Here is a 16981-nt window from a genome sequence, read left to right on the forward strand (position 1 = left end):
GACTGAGAGTGTGAGGTAAGGACTCCTTCACAGAAGCAAACACAGGCCCCGGCACCTTCAGCAGGCTCGGACTCTCCCTCCAGGCGGCTCTGCCCAGGAGCCTACAGTGGGTTTCTCCTGACGTCGATCATCCCTGGGCTGGCTCTCCGCAGTTCCCGCCGGGGCTTGGACAAGGGCCCGAGGTTCCAGGGCAGCCCCACCTCACCCACAGGGAGCACCCGCCCCACCAGGGACTCAGTGGCCTCCCACTGCTGCAGCTCCTCGGAAGAACCCTGCTCCTCGCCACACAGGCTTGAGCGTTTCCATGTCAACGGTAACGGGGCGTTGACCAAGTCCCGCATCTCCTCCCGGGCGCGGGGGGCACCCTCAGCAAGTGGGGACTGCCAAAGCTCAGGCATTGGGTGGAGCTCATCTTCATTTCCAGGGGGCTGTCTGTTCTCCAGGCACGGGGTCCTCTTCTCCCCACCTGTCACCAAGAATGACATTCTTGTCAGAAATGGAGGTGGCAGCACCTTCCTGAAGCCCTAGCCTCCCAACACCCAGTGCAATAAGCAACGTGTGAAATGACCCAACAAGTCACCGCAACTGACGTTACAGTGGTTTCTGGGCTTTCCCCAGAACAAGGGAATCAGCCTGACGCTGCAAGGCAGGGCAAAGCACAGTCCAGCCCGATGACGGCAGATCAAGATTACCCCTGCTCTGGCTGGCGGCATTCAAACTGCTGAGCTTCTGTTTCAGTTCCTGGTTTATCCACATGTGGCGGCCCAGCTCCTTCTCCAGAGCTTGAATCCTGGTCTCATACTGCCTCTTGCTGTCTGCTAACCCTTCACCAAGGTGGTCTAGAGGGGCAAGGCAGAGAAGAGGGTGGTGAGGGGCTGCGGGCAGGCAGCAGCCACCACAGTCTGGGGGGCAGGCCAGGGCCTGGGCGCGAGTCTGGCCAGGGGCGCCTCACCTCGACTCTGCTGGAGGAGGAGCTGGATGTTCTGCTCGTGCTCCTTCTGCTGCAGGGTCAGCTGGCGGTCCATCTCCAGGCGCTGCCGCTCCAGGGCCACCTCCAGCCAGTAGACCAGCCTCTGCTGCTCCTCGAGCTGCATCTCCAGCTCCGAGAAGGCAATCTGCTGCTGGTGCTGCTCCTCTCGGAGTGTCACCACCTGTCCCAAGACCCAGCCAGGCTCAGCCCCCAGCACTGGCTCCCTTTGCCCAGGTCATCCTCATCCAGGGACAGCAGCTATCTGGCAGACTTGCCACTACCGTCCCATCGCAAATGACTTAAGAAATAACCGGGGTCTCCTGCTGAGGCTTGGCCTCAGACACCTTCTCAACTGTGTTCTAGGCAGCAATTTCCAAATGATGAGAGTCAGCTCTCAAGATGAATCGGATTTGCCATCCCTGCCTCCAGCTCTGTCCTGGTCACATGCTACTAAGCTGCTAGCGGAGCCTCAAGCTGGGGGATTTCAGTGAGGCCAGGATTTCTCAACCTCAGCATGGCTGACATTTTGGGCCCGATCATTCCTGGTGGTAGGGGAGGGGCCTGTCCTGTGCGTTGTAGGATGTTTAGCAGCCTCTCTGGCCTCTAGCCCTACTGTTGTGACAAAGAAAAGTATCTCCAGACGTGGCCAAATGTCCCCTGGGGGGCAAAATCACTCCTATCAAGAACCACTGCTCTGGGCCAGGGCCGCCCTGAGGGTGCCAGTCAGACCGGCAGGGGAGGTGGAGGAGACTGGGTCTTCATTTCACGAAGTAAAATAGGCCTTAAAGAGGAGAGTCTGAGGCAGCCCTGGAGACTGGAGTTGGCCCTGATTCTGTTCACCCTGAGAGGAAACAGGGTATTTTCTGGAGCTGCCATCATACACCTCCCAACATGAGTTCCGGAAGGAGGCGGCAGGGGGTCCGCGGGCCGGTGATTCACCTTGTCAAAGTACTTGCAGAGCAGGGCTCTGGTCTCGGAGGATGAGAGGTAGCTGAGCTTGGCCATGAGGTTCATCTCGCACTGGGACAGCAAGGAGGCTGAGGCCCGCAGCACCCGCTGGCGGCACGTGATGGCCTCGTTCTTGTACTCGATGGCAGCGTCCAGGGCCTCGATGGCCTCATCCAGCTGGAACAGCGTCCGCTCCTCCTGCGGGGACATGGGCATGCGTGGAGGTGAAGTCCTGGCTTCCTGCACTGTGGAACGCCCGCTCCCTGAACAACGAAGTTCTAGGCAGACATGCGACAGTCGGCACGTAGCCACAACTGAGCTTTTAAGTGACCCCTCGTCGTGAGCATGTGGTCAGCACGTCAAGACGGGTGCCCCTGCCCACTACGGCAGGAACACGGAAGCCTCCGTCACAGCCCCAACCCTGGGGGGAGGCCAGGGCTCTGCCACGAGACTGCTTTCTGAAGGGCATGGCCTCTCAAGTCATCTACACTCAGGAAGCTCAGGGTACCCTACACTGAAAGAAGGCATGGCAGGACTGCCCAGCGGACCACAGGGTCTGCTGGGGTCAGCTATCTTAACACAGGCTCTCTCTGCTGCTCAGGGAAGGCAAAAATGTGGCCATAAGGTACACTGAGGTGCTGCCTGTGCTCATTCCACACAGGCAGCTGAGCTGTGTGAGCATGCGGTCGATGCGGCACATGACACAGAATGAGACAGACTCCAGCTGGAAGGGAATGAGAGAGTGACAAGGCCCAGCCCATGTGTCCCAGACAAGGAGGCAAACATAGGGGCAAAAGGGCCAGTCCAGCACGCTCCCCAGCCCCCACCCCACCTTTGTGGGCGAACACACAGGAGGAACTCCAAGAGCAGCAAGGCCCAGCACCTGGCACAGGGCCAGAGCCAGGAGGCTGAGGAGCAGAGGGACAGACGGATGATGGAAGCCCAGGGCCAGGCCAGGTGGCCAGCCCACAGGGCGTACCTCGGGCGACAGCAGGCTGCCCTGCCTCAGCTTGCCATCGATCTCCAGGCGCTGCTTCAGCAGCAAGTCCTTCTCCTGGCGCAGAGTGTCAATCTCCCCACGGATCTGCTGCTGGCTCTGGGCACTGCCCTGCCGCAGCTGCCCGCTCTTCTCGGAGAGCTCCTTCTCCAGGTGTTCCAGCCGGCTGGACACGCGCACAATGTCCTCGGTGAGGGCCTGGGACAGCACCGCCAGAGATTAGGGAAGGAGCAGGCGCCATCCTCACAGGGGTGACAGAAATGGCCCAGCCCAGCCATCAGATGCTAAGGAGGCCGCAGGCCCTTCCCTCAAGCATCCTACAATCCAGGAGTGCTGCTCAGCGGGGAGGCCTGACTCTCGGTTCCATGGAGTCTCAGGCAGTGGGGGCTGATGGGACCAGAGCCCCTGAGGAGGGGCCCCCAGCGATGGCCCGGAAGGGGGATACAGACAAGCAGAGGAAAAGGCAATCCTGACAAGAAGGGGACGACACAGGCAAAGGTACAGCAGGGGGGTGCTGGCCTGTCCTGAGATGACTTGACTGTAGAGTTTGTGATAGGAATCATGGGAAATTAGTGGCCGAACCCTGAAGGCCCTTCCGGGAGTCTGATATGGGAGCAAGTGAGGGCTCTAATGGCGAAGTTACAGATAATCCAGCAGCACCCTGAACCTCCTGGACTTCAGAGTGCTCCATGGGGACAGGAGTGGGGCTGGAACCCTGTGGACTGCGCCCGAGCACCTGCTCCTGGAACACGCTCTGGGTTTTGTGTTTGACATACCCCCACAATCCTCATGGCAACATTATGATTCTATTTGACAGAGGAGGAAATTGTGGCTCAGCAGCTTCCTACTCAAGAGCCAGGTGGAGCTGGGTGGGACCAGGTCCGTGTGCCCAGGTCTGTCTGCCTCTAACGCCAGTGAAGACTCTCTCTTTGGCCATACCACCGTTCTATACCTGCTGTTCCTTGTTCGGCCTGTGCAGTCCCAGAGCAGGTGGTTATGGGTGAAATGAATTATAGGATGGATACTTGGAGAGGTTCTTTTACCGCCACATCAGAACTCGTGTCATAAACATCCTAAGGCCCTAGAGTTCTTGAAAGGATATAGCCCAGTAGGACAGAGCTTGACCTGGCTGGAACTTACCTGGCAGGGACATCACCCAGAAGAACCTCACCTGTCTAGACCTTACCTGGTAGGAACTCACCTGGCAGGGTTAGCACCTGGAGGGACCTCACTTGGCTAGACTTCACTTGGAAGGCCCTCACCGGATGGAATCTCACCTGGCAGGACCTCACCTAGCAGAAACTCAGCTGGCAGGCTCTCCCCTGGCGGGACCTCACCTGGCTGGACCGCAGGCGCTTGCTCTCCAGCCCTGTCTTCTCCTGCATCAGGGCCTCTTTCTTGGCCAGGATGGCCTCCCGCTTGTGGAGCTCCTCCCCCAGCTCCTCCAGGGCCCGCCGCTGCTGCAGGACCTTCTCCATCTCCTGGTCCAGCCACTTCTTCTGCTCCTCGATCTTCTGAGGGAAAGTGGGGGAGGGAATCAGCTCACACCTCTGGCTCTGTGGGCCACCACCTCAGGTCAGATGGGGAGAATGGTGTACCCACCAGCTGACCCCCAGGGGACCCTGGCAGCCAGCCAGGGCTGCCCAGCCAGGCTGTGGGTGCTCCTGGGGTGCAGGCTCAGCCCAGCCCCACCTGCTGCTGCTCCAGGCTGACGACAGAGCCGTTGCTGCCGCTGCGCCGCTTCCTCTGGAACGCCGCAATCTCTTCTGTCTTGATCTTCAGGATCTTCTGCTGCTGCTCGTGCTTCAGCTCCAGCTCCTGGGGATGCGCAGGGTGAGCAGCTCAGTGGGCAGGGCCATTTGTTGTGCCAGCGTCTTACCAGAGCCCACAGGGGTGCCTGCCTCCTCCCGAGAGAGCCCTGTGCAGCGTTCCCCAGCCTCACCACCCTCGAGTCTCGCTGGGACCAGCAAACAGAAGCAAACCCTTATCTAGTTCCTATAAGCTGCCAGTCGCCTTATATGGTTCATCTCACTGAATTCTCACCCTAGCCTTGAATTTCCTATAACTCTCCTCATTTTCAGGTGAAAAAACAAACTCAGAGAGGCCAAGTGACCTGCTCTATAGGGTCACATGACTGTGAGCAGGGGGGCAGGGACGGAGCCTGCCTGGGCCCCCTGGCTGTGCCCCCGACTCGGCCTCCAGGCCTGGGCACAGGCGCCCCCCACTGCCCCAGCCAAGAGCCAACCTTGACGCGGTGCTGCCGCTTGCTCATCTCTGTCTCCAGGCGCCGCTTCTGCTCCGTCTCCTCTCGAAGCCGCCTCTGCAGCCGCCCCTGCTGCTGCCGCATGAGCTGCACGTTCCTCTCGAGCTCCTGCAGCCGCTTCTCGCTCTGGGCAGACAGCGACACCAGCCGCTCCGTCGCCTGCTTCTTCTCCTTCAGCACCTGGGAGCAACACAGCTCTGCTGGGCCACGCACGGGGGCTGCCTCGAGCCTGGCACAGTGCAATGGCACTCAACAAGGGCGGGCAGGACCAAGGACGGATGACAGGATAGAGGGACAGACAGAAGGGAAAACAGGTGGGTGGATAAAGGATTAATAATAATAACAAAACTCTAATAATGGGAGGTAGTATGACATTTACTATGTACCAGGAATTCTAGCAAATGCTGTGTATTAAATGATCCTAACAATCCTATGAAATGGTATGATTATTATTATCCCTACTTTACAGATTAGGAAACTGAGGCACAGAGAGGTTAGGAAACTTGACCAAGAACACACAGCTAGCAAATAGCAGAGCTGGGATTCAAACCCAAGCAGTCAGGCTCCAGAGCCCACGCTCTCAACCACTCTACTGAATTGTCTCTTGGACACCTGAACTGGGGAAAGAAGGAATGAAAGATGGATGGACAGCTGCAATGATGGATGAATGGAAGGGTGGGTGGACAGACAAATGGATGGGATCATATAAATGTGAAAAATACAATGGCCAGAAAAATGTATGAATCAATAAAAGGGAACAGAAAGACGAATGGATAGATGGATAAATGGACAGTTGGTCACATCAGCTGATAAAAGGATAAACAAATGGATTAGATGGACACATGGACTGATGGGCAGACAGAGGGAAGACAGGATGGAGAGGCAAGGGAATGGAGAGCTGGAAGGGTAGACACATGGATTGTGTGGGGGGGGGCCTGCATAAGGAAGGGTTGATTTTCTTCTGATGCCCACCCCTCACCCTCTCATTGGTTTCCTGGATGGTCTTCAGGCAGGTCCCGCCTCCCTGCCTCTGCCACGTTTAAAGCTGAGCTGAGCCCCGGTACTGCCAGCTTCCACATAGTACCAGCCTCACCCTGGGAGGCCAGGAGGGCATCAGCACCACCAGCCAGGGGCTGGGGCACGAGGGCCTGGGCACCAGCTTCCACAGGGAGCTTGATACCAGGACCCCAGCTTGGGAGGCCACGGCTGCCACCCCCGGGGTCCTGACACTGACCTGCACCTGGCTCTGGGCGGCAGCAACCCTCTTGCGGAACTCCTGGAGCTGGGACTGCTCACCAGCGTCCTGGGGCTCCTTGTCCTCAAGCTCCCGCAGCTGCCTCTGGCCTTCGCTCAGCTCGGCCCGCACCCGTTCTGCCTCCTGCTCCAGCTCCCGGATGCGCTGGCTGTGCTGGCGGTTCAGGGCCTGGGCTGCCTTCCCTGGAAGGAAGGGGGGCCGCGTCAGCACAGGCAGCCCCTTTCCCCCGGAGGACCATCTGTTCACTCCCCTGGGAGGTTTACCAGCCCTCTGTCAGCCATGGACACCGACACAGGTTTTGCCAACGTTTGTACCACTAGTACCATAATTTACTTCATATTTTTCTTTAAATCAACTCACTTTTTAAATTAGCCTCATCCACAGCAGTGACCCAGGGAAATTATGGGTTACCTAGTTTTATTTTTACCTAATACATGCTAAAATAAGTACATAACTTGAGCCTACATATAATTAAGCCTCTAGAACTAACTTTGATTTGCAGGAAGTACGGAGGACAGAGCAACAAGTGAAATGACACCACAAGGAAGCAAACAGACAAAGCCAGAACATTTGGGGTTTGAAACATTCCACAGGCTGGCTGTGCAGAGGTGAGAGAAGGGGGACATCAGAGTCCTCACAAGCAAGTGCAGTGTGTGGAACAAGCCTGGAGCCTGATTCAAGCAAACGAGCTCCACACGGACATTGTGGAATAATCGCAGGGACCCGCGGATGCTTAGAGCATTGAGGTGACACTAGTTTTCTTAGATGTGCTAATGGCATTTTGGTTAAAATGTCCAAAAAGAGGCATACTGAAAGGTGTAGGGACGAAGTGACATGATGCCTGATATTTGCTTCAAGATATTTCAGCAATGAAAAAAGGGAGAGAAACCAAATGTGGGAAAATCTGGATAAATGCTAAAGCTGCGTGATGGGTATACAGGGACACACTGCACTAGTCTCTTTTCTTCTCATATGTCTATGGCATGAAAATTGTCATAATGCATTTTATAATAAACAAATTGATAACTATGAAAATGAAAAGGCTCAACTGGTCACCTCATAAAATCACCCCCTGCCCCTCCACCCATATCACCAGTAGTAGATGTGGCAGGATGTGGGGACACTGCATGCTCCTCAGGATCGAGAGATTCTATGCCCAGCACAGTGCCTGATACAGCAGGCATTGATAAATAATAATAACAGGTAATGCTTCCTGAGAGCTATTGTAAGCACTTTTCCTGAATTAACTCATTTCATCCTCACGACACCCCTAGGACACAGGTACAATTACTATCTTCATTTTAGAGATGAGAAAACGGAGGCTTAGAGAAGTTATCCTACTCGCGCAAGGTCATACAGCTGTAAGAGGCTGAGCTGGGTATCAAACCTAGGCCATCTGCCCCCTGCTTCTTTTTATTTTTTTTTAATTTTTATTTATTTATTTTTTCCCCCAAAGCCCCAGTAGATAGTTGTATGTCATAGCTGCACATCCTTCTAGTTGCTGTATGTGGGACGCGGCCTCAGCATGGCCGGAGAAGTGGTGCGTCGGTGTGTGCCCGGGATCCAAACCCGGGCCACCAGCAGCGGAGTGCGCGCACTTAACCGCTAAGCCATGGGGCCGGCCCAGCCCCCTGCTTCTAACCAGCCTCAGGTGGAAGGCCCACCCCAATGCCTGCCCCCTCACCTGTGCGGACCAGCTCGCCAATGAGCTCCTCCTTCATGCGGATGTTGATGGCCAGCTCCCGGATCTTCTGCTGGGCTTGGGCCAGCCGCCACTCAGAGGCCATGGCAGCAGGGGCCTGGCGGGGCCGAGTTTGGGCCTTGCTTCCACCAACTGCTGTAACAGGCCGACTGTCAAGGCTGCTCCCCAGCTGAGAGTGGGGGAGGCCGAGGAGGGGTGAGGAGAGGCATGCCCCAGGCAGGGGCGGCCAGGGATGATGTGTGGACTGTCTAGGGTGGCCAATCCAGGACCATGGAGGGAAGAAAGGCTCAGGGCCCGCTCTGTGCCCAACCAGCTCACCTCTGGGCCCCGGGATCGCTGCACCCAGCTCCTCCAGGCGAAGCTCTGGACCCTTCCTGTCAGGTGGACTCCCCGGGTGGGCCCCTGTCCTCTGGCTCCACTTGCTGATCCTGTTTCTGGAGGGCAGAAGCAGGAGGCAGTGCAACCCCGGGGTGTCAGTCTGGCAGAACTCTGAGGCTAGGGGCCAAGCTCAGGGGAGACAGGGCAGCTGGGGGTACCAAGGGCCGCCTGGGAGGCTGAGAACCAGGAGGCCTGGGCCCACCCCGCAGCACACCTCCCACCCCCCGCAAGAACTCTTGGTTCAGATCCACAGCCCCTGACCGCTCTCCCCCAAGGGCTGACCAGGGCGATGTAGGAGAGAGCACCCTTCGACCACAGCAGGATCTTCCTCTGGCCCAGCCCAGGCCCTGAGCCGGTCCTTGTCAGGTCGGCAGCGGGTCCCACTCACCTGCGCAGGTGCAGGGTCCGCCGCGCCAGGTCCTCCTCCTCTGCTTTCTCCTCTTCCTCCTCTGAGGCAGCTGAAGAGCCACTTCCCAGCATGTCTACCTCCGCCAGCAACTTGGCTCCAGATTCCCTGCCATTTGTCACCTGCTAGAGGAGTGGCAGCGTCTCAGGACAGGAAGCTTCTGGGGTATCCCCCATCCGCCATTTCCCATCACCAAGTCCTCGCTCCTCCCTCTGCCCTGCCTTGCATGCTCTTCTCACACCTCTACCTTCTCAAGGCCGACCTGACCTTCAAGAACTAGCTCAAACAGCACCTCTGGGCAGCCTTTCCAGTCTCAAGTCAGAGCAGGGCTTCCTCCTCTCCCCCCACCCCCCGCTCTGGCTCCCACAGCACCTGGTTCCCTTCAGGGGACAACCTGCCCTCTGCCTTGTATACAGGTCATCTGCACCCAACTCGAATCTCGCCAACAATGCTCTGCCAGAGTGGCGTGTGCATAAGAGACGTGTGCCAAACCCACGGCCTCCCGCTCCTCAGGCCCTCGGGACTTAGAGCTGAGCTAGCTCAGAGCTTTCAAATAGACGCAGGAGCAGCCATTGCCCAAAAGGCCCCAAGTGACAGAACCAGAAGCAGGAGACCAGGCTCAGGGCGACGATGAGGGCTCATGGGAAAGTGAACTTTCAAAGACAGGCATCCAAAGACAGGGGAGTGGCCTCAGAGGTGAGAAGCTCCCGGTCTCTGGAAGCGTGCAAGCTTCCCATGTGGTGCTGGAAGCCAGAACCCCCTCTGTAACCTTCTCACTACAGGCAATCTCCAGCTACCCCAGGGATGCCCAATGGCACCAGACCCTTCTGAGAGGCCCTACAGAGTCACCCAAATCTTGGCGCTTCCTCCAGGGACACCAGAAAAGGGCATCACACAGCCGGTCCCATGAAAGCATGGGTGAGGAACACATTCCCCAGCATTGCCCTGCCCCTGCCCGAGCCTGCCCAGTCCAGCAGACCCAGCAGCCACCCATCCTTGCCACCTCCTCACCTCTCCCCAATTCTCAGGGCCAACCAGATCTTCAGGAAGGCAGGCAGGGGGCACCATGCCCAGTACACGGGTGTGGGCAGCCCCCAGGGGGGCTGTGTGAGGCCGGGGCACAAAGGACCCAGGAGGCACGCCCTGCAGGAGCCCTGGGGCTCCCCAGCCAGGGCGCACCAGCTCTAGCCGCAGCCGCAGCTCCGCCATCTCCTCCTGCTGCTCACGCAGACGGTCGCTCTGCAAGACATGGTCCAGGTGCGAGGGGGGATGCAGATGCTGGGGTGGGGGTGCAGGGATGCTGACAGGCAGAAGTGCAGGAAACAAGAACAGGTGTGAGGCCACCCCACCCTCTCTGGGCTAAAACTGAGGAGGCCAAATACCTCTGAGATCTCTTGCCCTCCCGCCCCCAACACACACACACATCCTGCAGTAGTTCAGGCTCAAGCTCTCACTCCACCCTGCCGCGTCCTCTCCCTCCACGCCAGTCCGCCACGTCCATGCCAATCACTGCCACCAGAGGGCGCCAGGAGTAACACCGACCTAGTTACCTCGTGACAAAAGGAAGAACCTAGCTCCAGCGTCCCACCCTGCTGCCCCTCCAGTCCCACCTCTCATCCACCGGCATGACCATCCCGCACACCCACCCGCACCATTCTGTTCCTCACCTCCACACCTTTGCTCACGTTGTACATTCCCCAACCTCTACCCACCCTGTCAGAACCCCTCGAAGGCTAACTTTCTCTAATCCTGGGAAACTCAACTCAGTTTCACCTCCTCAAGGAAGCATCCCCTGCACTATGGAAGGGGGCGGCCCCACCTGCAGTTTGTACTGCTCCATGGCGTCCTCCAGCGCAGCCAGAAAATCTCTGTTCTCCTCCTCCAGGCGGGCCACCTGGCTCTGCAGGCCCAGCAGCTGCAGCGCCCCCTCATCTTCCTATGGGGCAAGGAGAGGCTTCAGGGCCAGGAGCCGGCGGGACCAGACTGCCTGTCCCTGGGACACCTTGGCCCTCTCTCTGCCCGGCCAGGAGTTCCCCTAGCCCTGCAATGGGGGCTCCACACCCCACCTGGCATGTGGCGCCCTCTGCAAGCCATTTGGGCCATCTAATTATTAATCCTGTTTTTATTAACAATAATATCACCACCGTTATTAGGAACAACTCTCTGAGCTTTGACCAGTGTGCTGGACACTCATTACACCTTCAGCCTTCACGACATCCCCAAGAGGTAGATACCGATGTTCTCCCTCTTTTACAGATGGAAACCCTGAGGCGTGCTGAGGTTAAGGAAAGTGACCAAGGTCATCAGAAGTGCCTCTGAATCCCAAATAGGCTCTGCTAGTGGGCAGGGGCACAGCTGGCTGTGCGAAGACCTTCTTCCTTCCCCTTCCCCTCCGCTTCCCGGGGCCACACCTGGCCCTTGGCCACCTTTCGCGCGCCGGGCGCCTGCGCGGCCTGCTCCTCGGCGGAGGCGCTCTCGATGCCGCTGTCGGGCCCGGAGGCGGAGCTCAGGGCGCTCCGCTCGCCTTCGACGGCGCACAGCCAGTCGTGCACCTTGCGGGCGGCGGCGCCGGGCAGCCCAGGCTCGGCCTGCAGCTCGCGCAGGAGGCTGTAGGCGGCGTCGGTGCGGGCCCGGTAGCGCGCGCACTCGGCGCCCAGGCGCGCGGCGGCTGCGGCAGAGGCGGCAGTGGGCCCCGGGCCGCGGCGGCCGCGGTGGATAATGCGCGTCTCTGAGCGGTGCCGCGGCGGCCCCCGCGCGCCGGCCGCCGCCTCCTCGGGCGCGCGCTCGGCCTCGGGCCGCCAATTGACGGTGGCGCGATTGCGGATGTTCTGGGCGCGGCTGGCGTAATTGAGGGTGTTGAGGGTCTCATCGAAGTCGGAGGAGGAGGGGCTGACGCAGGCGATCATCACTGTTTTGGCATTCCCGCCCAGCGAGTCTTTGAGGATCCTGAGGACGCCGGGGGAGTTGTGTCAGGGGCCCCAACGAGCTGGGGCCGGCAGTCTAGACCCCACATCGGGCCTGATCGTCGGCCTGGTGCCCTGTGGGCCAGATACCTCGGGTGGCATGGGCAGAGCGCCCCAGAAGCCAGAGGGGAACCCATCCCCTACTCGCCTCCCCGAGCCCCAGCCTGAGACCAAACAGGAGACGTGACAGGCAAGAGCGGCTCTCTGGGCCCCTTCTCCCATGGGCCGGCCGGCCATCAGGGGGGCTCACCGGGTGATCTTGGAGTCCCGGTAGGGGATGTGACTGCCGCGGCGCTGGGGGTCACCCAGGGCGCTGATGACGTTGCCCAGAGCCAGGAGGCTGCTGTTGATCTGGATGCTCTCCTTGAGCCGCTCGCCTGTGCTGCCCGTCTTGAGCACCCTCTCCGAGCCTGCCAGGTCCACGAAGTGGAACTTGGAGAGGAGCAGCTGGCCCGCGGCGGGTCGGGGCAGGCGGCTGGGGGCGCGCCCCCGCTGCTCCAGGGTCACCGTGAAGACCGTGTGTGAGCGGCTGGAGACGTGGTTCAGGTGTGTGGCCCCTGTGTGCCGCGCTGCGTTGCCCATTTCCAGGAGGCTCAGCACCTCGTCCAGGCCCTCCACGTCCACCTCCTTCACCCCACACAGCACTGCGGGCACAGAAGGCTGTGAGCCACAGGCAGGGGCAGCCTGACGCTGACCAGCCAGGAGAGCAGGCAGGGCAGGACTACCCTGTCACAGCTCTTCCTGACTCATGTGCCATGCCCCACGCCCAGGGGGTCCTGCCCATCCTGGTTTGGGCGTGAGGGGCTCCAGCTTCCCACATGCCCGCCTCAGCGCCTCACTCTGGGTACAGAAGGATTTCCCAGTTAGGTGGTACCCCTCCCAGACAGGCCAGCCGCCCTTCAGCAGGGGAAGCCTCCTCAAGCCAGATGCCCCACTCCCTGCCAGTGGAGGACTCAAGATCTCCTCACCAACATTCCCGCGGTCATCTTCCCGAAGCTGGATGTCACGGCTGGCGGTGCCCACCTCGAGCAGGTCTCGGAACTCCTCCTTGTACACTTCCAGGTAGGACACATGCACAAGACAGTCAAGCAGGTCGTTCTCATCGATCAGCTTGAAGGCCTCAGCCATGGCCCGTGGGATGATGCCCTGCTCATCCTCGTGGAGGGAGGCTGGGGAGACATTGCAGGGCCTCCTGCCACTGTGCCTTCAGCTGGACATGGCCCAAGGCCACAAGGGCCCTGCCAGCAGCTGGAGGATAGGGCTCCAGTGTAGAGAAGGATGGGCTAGGCAGCTTGAGCCAGGCCATCCTCCAGAATGGTCAGGCATAATTACAGAATTTCAGAGTTGGAAGCAACCTCTCATGGGTCAACCAACCCCTTTCATGACATAAGCCTACCCTCCACTACATCCCTCCCTGCCAGATCATCATGCCTTGGCTTGATTATTTCCTAGGACAAGGAGCTCATTACTACAGTCTATGTTCCGTTATCTGAAGAACCTCCTAAATTTGTCCCAAGGAAGTAATAGGATGTTCAGAGCAGCACTCTTCCTCATAACTTCAAAAAAATGCAAACATCCTACACGTTCATCCTAAGATCCAATAGGGGATCTGATTAAATAAATTACCTTCTATTCACAATGGAATGCCAGGCAGCCATTAAAAAATTAGATTGAAAAATATTTAATGATAGAAATGTTCATGATATATTGTTAAGAAAATAAAACAGGATACAAAAAAATGGATACAATATAATCCTATTTTTTTTTAAGTGTAATAATTTTCACAGAGAAAGAAACTGGAGGGCCAGCCCCGTGGCTTAGCGGTTAAGTGCACGTGCTCCGCTACTGGCGGCCCGGGTTCGGATCCCGGGCACGCACCGACACACTGCTTCTCCAGCCATGCTGAGGCCGCGTCCCACATACAGCAACTAGAAGGATGTGCAGCTATGACATACAACTATCTACTGGGGTTTTGGGGGAAAAAAAAAAAGGAGGAGGATTGACCATAAATGTTAGCTCAGAGGCGGTCTTCCTCAGCAAAAAGAGGAGGATTAGCATGGATGTTAGCTCAGGGCTAATCTTCCTCACAAAAAAAAAATAAAAATAACAAAGAAAGAAAGAAACTGGAATGTTAACAGGGTGAGTGGTTTCTGTAAGGCAATTATCAAGTAAGTTTTATTTTGTGCATGTATTTTTCTGTATTTTCTATGACAAACAAGTACACTTTTATAACCTAAGAGAAAGCAGTTCGTGCTACTTAAAAGGGGACAGTTCCTTCAATTGGCGCAAAGCAAATCATCTCTCCCAAAACTCTGCTGCAGAGCCTCACAGAGCCAGCCCTCTCCCCTGCTCTGCAGCCAGAGCAGGTCTCTTCCAGGACAGTCCCCATTCCAACCATGCTGACCAGAACATGGATTCCTGACCCTGGCAGCCATCCTGGCAACCTCCAGAGACAAGCCAACTTCCTGTGCCCTTCCTCCCCTAAGGTCCCCAGAACCAGAGAGTGTGACCCCATCTCTGTGGAGCTGAGAAGGCCACTCACCTCCAAGGATCCTTCCTTCCTGCCCTGCCCAGCCCAATGACAAGGCTGGTCCCACCCTGGGCTGCAGCTCTGTCTAGGAAACCTGCTCTCCCTCCCCCAGCATCCCCACCTTCACAGGGAATGGCAGCAAGAGGGCAGGGGCAGAAATTCAGGAGAACTGAGGCCCTCAACATCGGCATGGGGCCTCGAGCAGGGTCACTTACCCACACTGGCCTCCCCCATGGTATACGTCTTCCCAGAGCCTGTCTGACCATAGGCAAAGACGGTGGCATTGAAGCCCTCAAAGAAAGCCTCGAGGAGGGGCTGCACGCAGGCCTGGTACACAGCCTCCTGCCCAGCGTCCTCATCCAGCACCACATGGAAGCCGAAGTGGCGGTCTCGGCCCAGGGTGACACGGTCGTGCCCCGGCTCCACCCTCAGGCAGCTCTGGTGCCCATGCAGCAGCTCCTTGGGCAGCAATGGGCGGACTCGAAGGGCCACCCTCACGGGGGCCTCCTCGGCCCCTGGCAGCCTCTGGGCCTCCAGACCCATGTTGAGGGAGGGAGCACCAGACCCTGCTCCCGGCCCTGCAGAGAGAGGAAGAGGCCCCTGCCATCAGCCCCTCTACTCAGAGGGCCGGACCCATCCCGCCCATGACCTGGAGCCAAATGCTGCAGCTCCTGACCTTGGAGGGGAGGAGAGGAGGGTGGACAAAGTTCAGAGCATCCTCCACGCCCCAGCCTGGTGCCTAAATGCTGCAAGGGCCATGATGCAGACCTACACAGTAACATTTCATGGCTCCCATCACCGGCAAAATCAGGCCCTAACTTCTCCACTTGACACTCAAAGGCTTCTCTGTTCCAGCTGCCTTTCTCCTGTGACCCCATCTCTTAGAATACACACACACACACACTCTGGGAGTGCTGCTCCCATCTCACACACACACACACACACACACACACACACACACTCTGGGAGTGCTGCTCCCATCAGCCACTGACCACTCTGTTGCAATTGCCAGATGACCCGCTGGTCTCCCCCCACCTCTCAGACTGGGAGCTGGGAGGCAGGGACCCCCCTGCCCCTTCGTGCTGTATCTCCAGTCCCAGCACAGGTCTGACGCTTACTAGCTACCCAATAGTGATGAATAATCTTCACCCAAGGAACTCCCCCCTCCTCCCTCCTCTTATCGCAGTCCTGACGACCCTCTACCCCCGGAGCCCACAGCACTTATTTCTATTTAACTTCTCTCAGCACATGTAACGGTTCGTTCGTTCGTTCATTCATTCATTCAGACCCTGCTGAGTCCCGGCCTTGGGCACACAGCGGTAAGTGCCGCGCAATACTGTGGGCGCCTTCGCGCACCGCTCACCCCGAACTTTTTCAGGCCCGGGCGGTCCGGCTTTTCCGCGCACCGAAGGCGCCCGGACAACTCCACCGGTGCGGCCGGGCGCCCGGGTAGGGGATCAGGAGCCGGAGGCTGCGGACACGCGACAGGAGCTCCCGGGAAGTTTGGAGAAGTGATTACACACACACACACACACACAAAATGCGGCCCCGACCCTCGCAGCTCACTCCTCCTGCCCAGGCCCAGGACGCCGGACTCAGGCCCCCGACTTAGAAGGTGGGGGGACTCCCGGCCGCCCAGGGAGGGGCCTCCAGGAAGCTGGTAAGCAAGGATGGGGGCTCCTCGTGCCCGGTCAGGGCTCCCCAGGCGTCCCGGCTCCCCGTGCCACCCGGCCCAGGCCTGCGCACGGAGGGGGCGAGTGCGCGCCTCCCCCCACCCATCCCAGCTCTCGACCTCCACCCCCTCCCGGGCCCACACCCACCTGCTTGGGTGTCAGCGCAGTTCCCCCAGAGCAGTCATGCTCCGAGCCCCAGCGCGGCGCGCTCCGATGCCGTCATCGGGACCCCCGCCTCCCAAAACATCCCGCCCCTCCCCCGCAACTCCGCCCGCCTGGGCGCCGGGAGGCGGAGGCGCGAGCCGGGAGGCGCCGCGGAGTCTGTCCGCAGACAGGGCGAGGCGGGACAGGAGGGGCGGGGACTGGGCGGGGCCTTGCCCGAGGGGTGGGACCACACGTCTGCAGACCCGAGCACCGCGCCAGCACTCGCTGAATTCTGGGGACACTGCGATCAACAAGGCCGGCCTGATTCTCCCAGCTGGAGAAGCCCACCTGCTCATGGAGCGGGGCACCTAAATCTCATAATTCACGCTGTAACAAGTCAGAAGACGAAAACGAACTAGGAAACTTTTTCACTCCGCAAGAGGAGGGTGGATTTTCCAACCCTGAGACTCTGGTTAACAGCGGACTAAAGATAAGCTACTTCGTTCATTCATTCGTTCATTCAGGTGCAGACCTTCCCTCCTCCCGCCATTGCTACCCCTCTAGCGCAGCACTGCCCACGCCCCCTCAAAGCTCAGCAAAGTTCTCCCTCCAGACCCAAGAACCTCCAACCCCCTCTTCTCATCTGATTTCACTACCCCTTCTAAAGCTGAGAAGGATCCATCCCCCATGAGATTTTTGAGGTTGGGAGGGGGGCCCACTCCACCCTCTGTGGCCGGTCCCTGGCTGCACCC

General features: G+C 58.6%; 1 protein-coding gene across 8 annotated transcripts; it reads right to left on the reverse strand.

Annotated features, from left to right (window-relative positions):
• Positions 1–4: 4 nt before the first annotated feature.
• On the reverse strand, positions 5–15906 carry KIF7 (kinesin family member 7). Of its 8 annotated transcripts, none has more exons than XM_058542440.1 (19): positions 15776–15906; positions 14628–14990; positions 12851–13051; positions 12133–12526; positions 11331–11865; positions 10739–10855; positions 9931–10158; positions 8902–9044; positions 8454–8569; positions 8118–8270; positions 6413–6615; positions 5161–5358; positions 4608–4733; positions 4253–4429; positions 2898–3113; positions 1910–2116; positions 953–1151; positions 693–839; positions 5–466 (listed from the first exon to the last, which is right to left on the reverse strand). In XM_058542440.1, exons 2-19 carry the CDS (start codon positions 14953–14955, stop codon positions 102–104), a joined length of 4053 nt encoding a protein of 1350 aa, XP_058398423.1. In that variant the 5' UTR covers positions 14956–14990; positions 15776–15906; the 3' UTR covers positions 5–101. The 8 variants fall into 8 exon arrangements, with proteins under 8 accessions (XP_058398423.1, XP_058398422.1, XP_058398421.1 ...); XM_058542439.1 differs by lacking the exon at positions 15776–15906 and adding an exon at positions 15089–15304 and having other exon boundaries at positions 4253–4426; positions 11346–11865; XM_058542438.1 differs by lacking the exon at positions 15776–15906 and adding an exon at positions 15089–15304 and having other exon boundaries at positions 11346–11865.
• Between the last annotated feature and the right edge of the window lie 1075 nt (positions 15907–16981).

The sequence above is a fragment of the Diceros bicornis genome, chromosome 5, assembly GCF_020826845.1.
Source record: "Diceros bicornis minor isolate mBicDic1 chromosome 5, mDicBic1.mat.cur, whole genome shotgun sequence".
In the NCBI taxonomy this organism is placed as follows: domain Eukaryota; kingdom Metazoa; phylum Chordata; class Mammalia; order Perissodactyla; family Rhinocerotidae; genus Diceros; species Diceros bicornis.

Coding starts and splice junctions, on each gene's coding strand:
- KIF7 (XM_058542434.1), bottom strand. CDS start 15,290: ATGGGGTCACAGGAGAAAGGCAGCTGGAACAGAGAAGCCTTTGAGTGT. Junction 8,271..8,453: donor AGCGATCCCGGGGCCCAGAG/GTGAGCTGGTTG, acceptor GGCCTGTTACAG/CAGTTGGTGGAAGCAAGGCC. Junction 840..952: donor CCTCCTCCAGCAGAGTCGAG/GTGAGGCGCCCC, acceptor TTGCCCCTCTAG/ACCACCTTGGTGAAGGGTTA.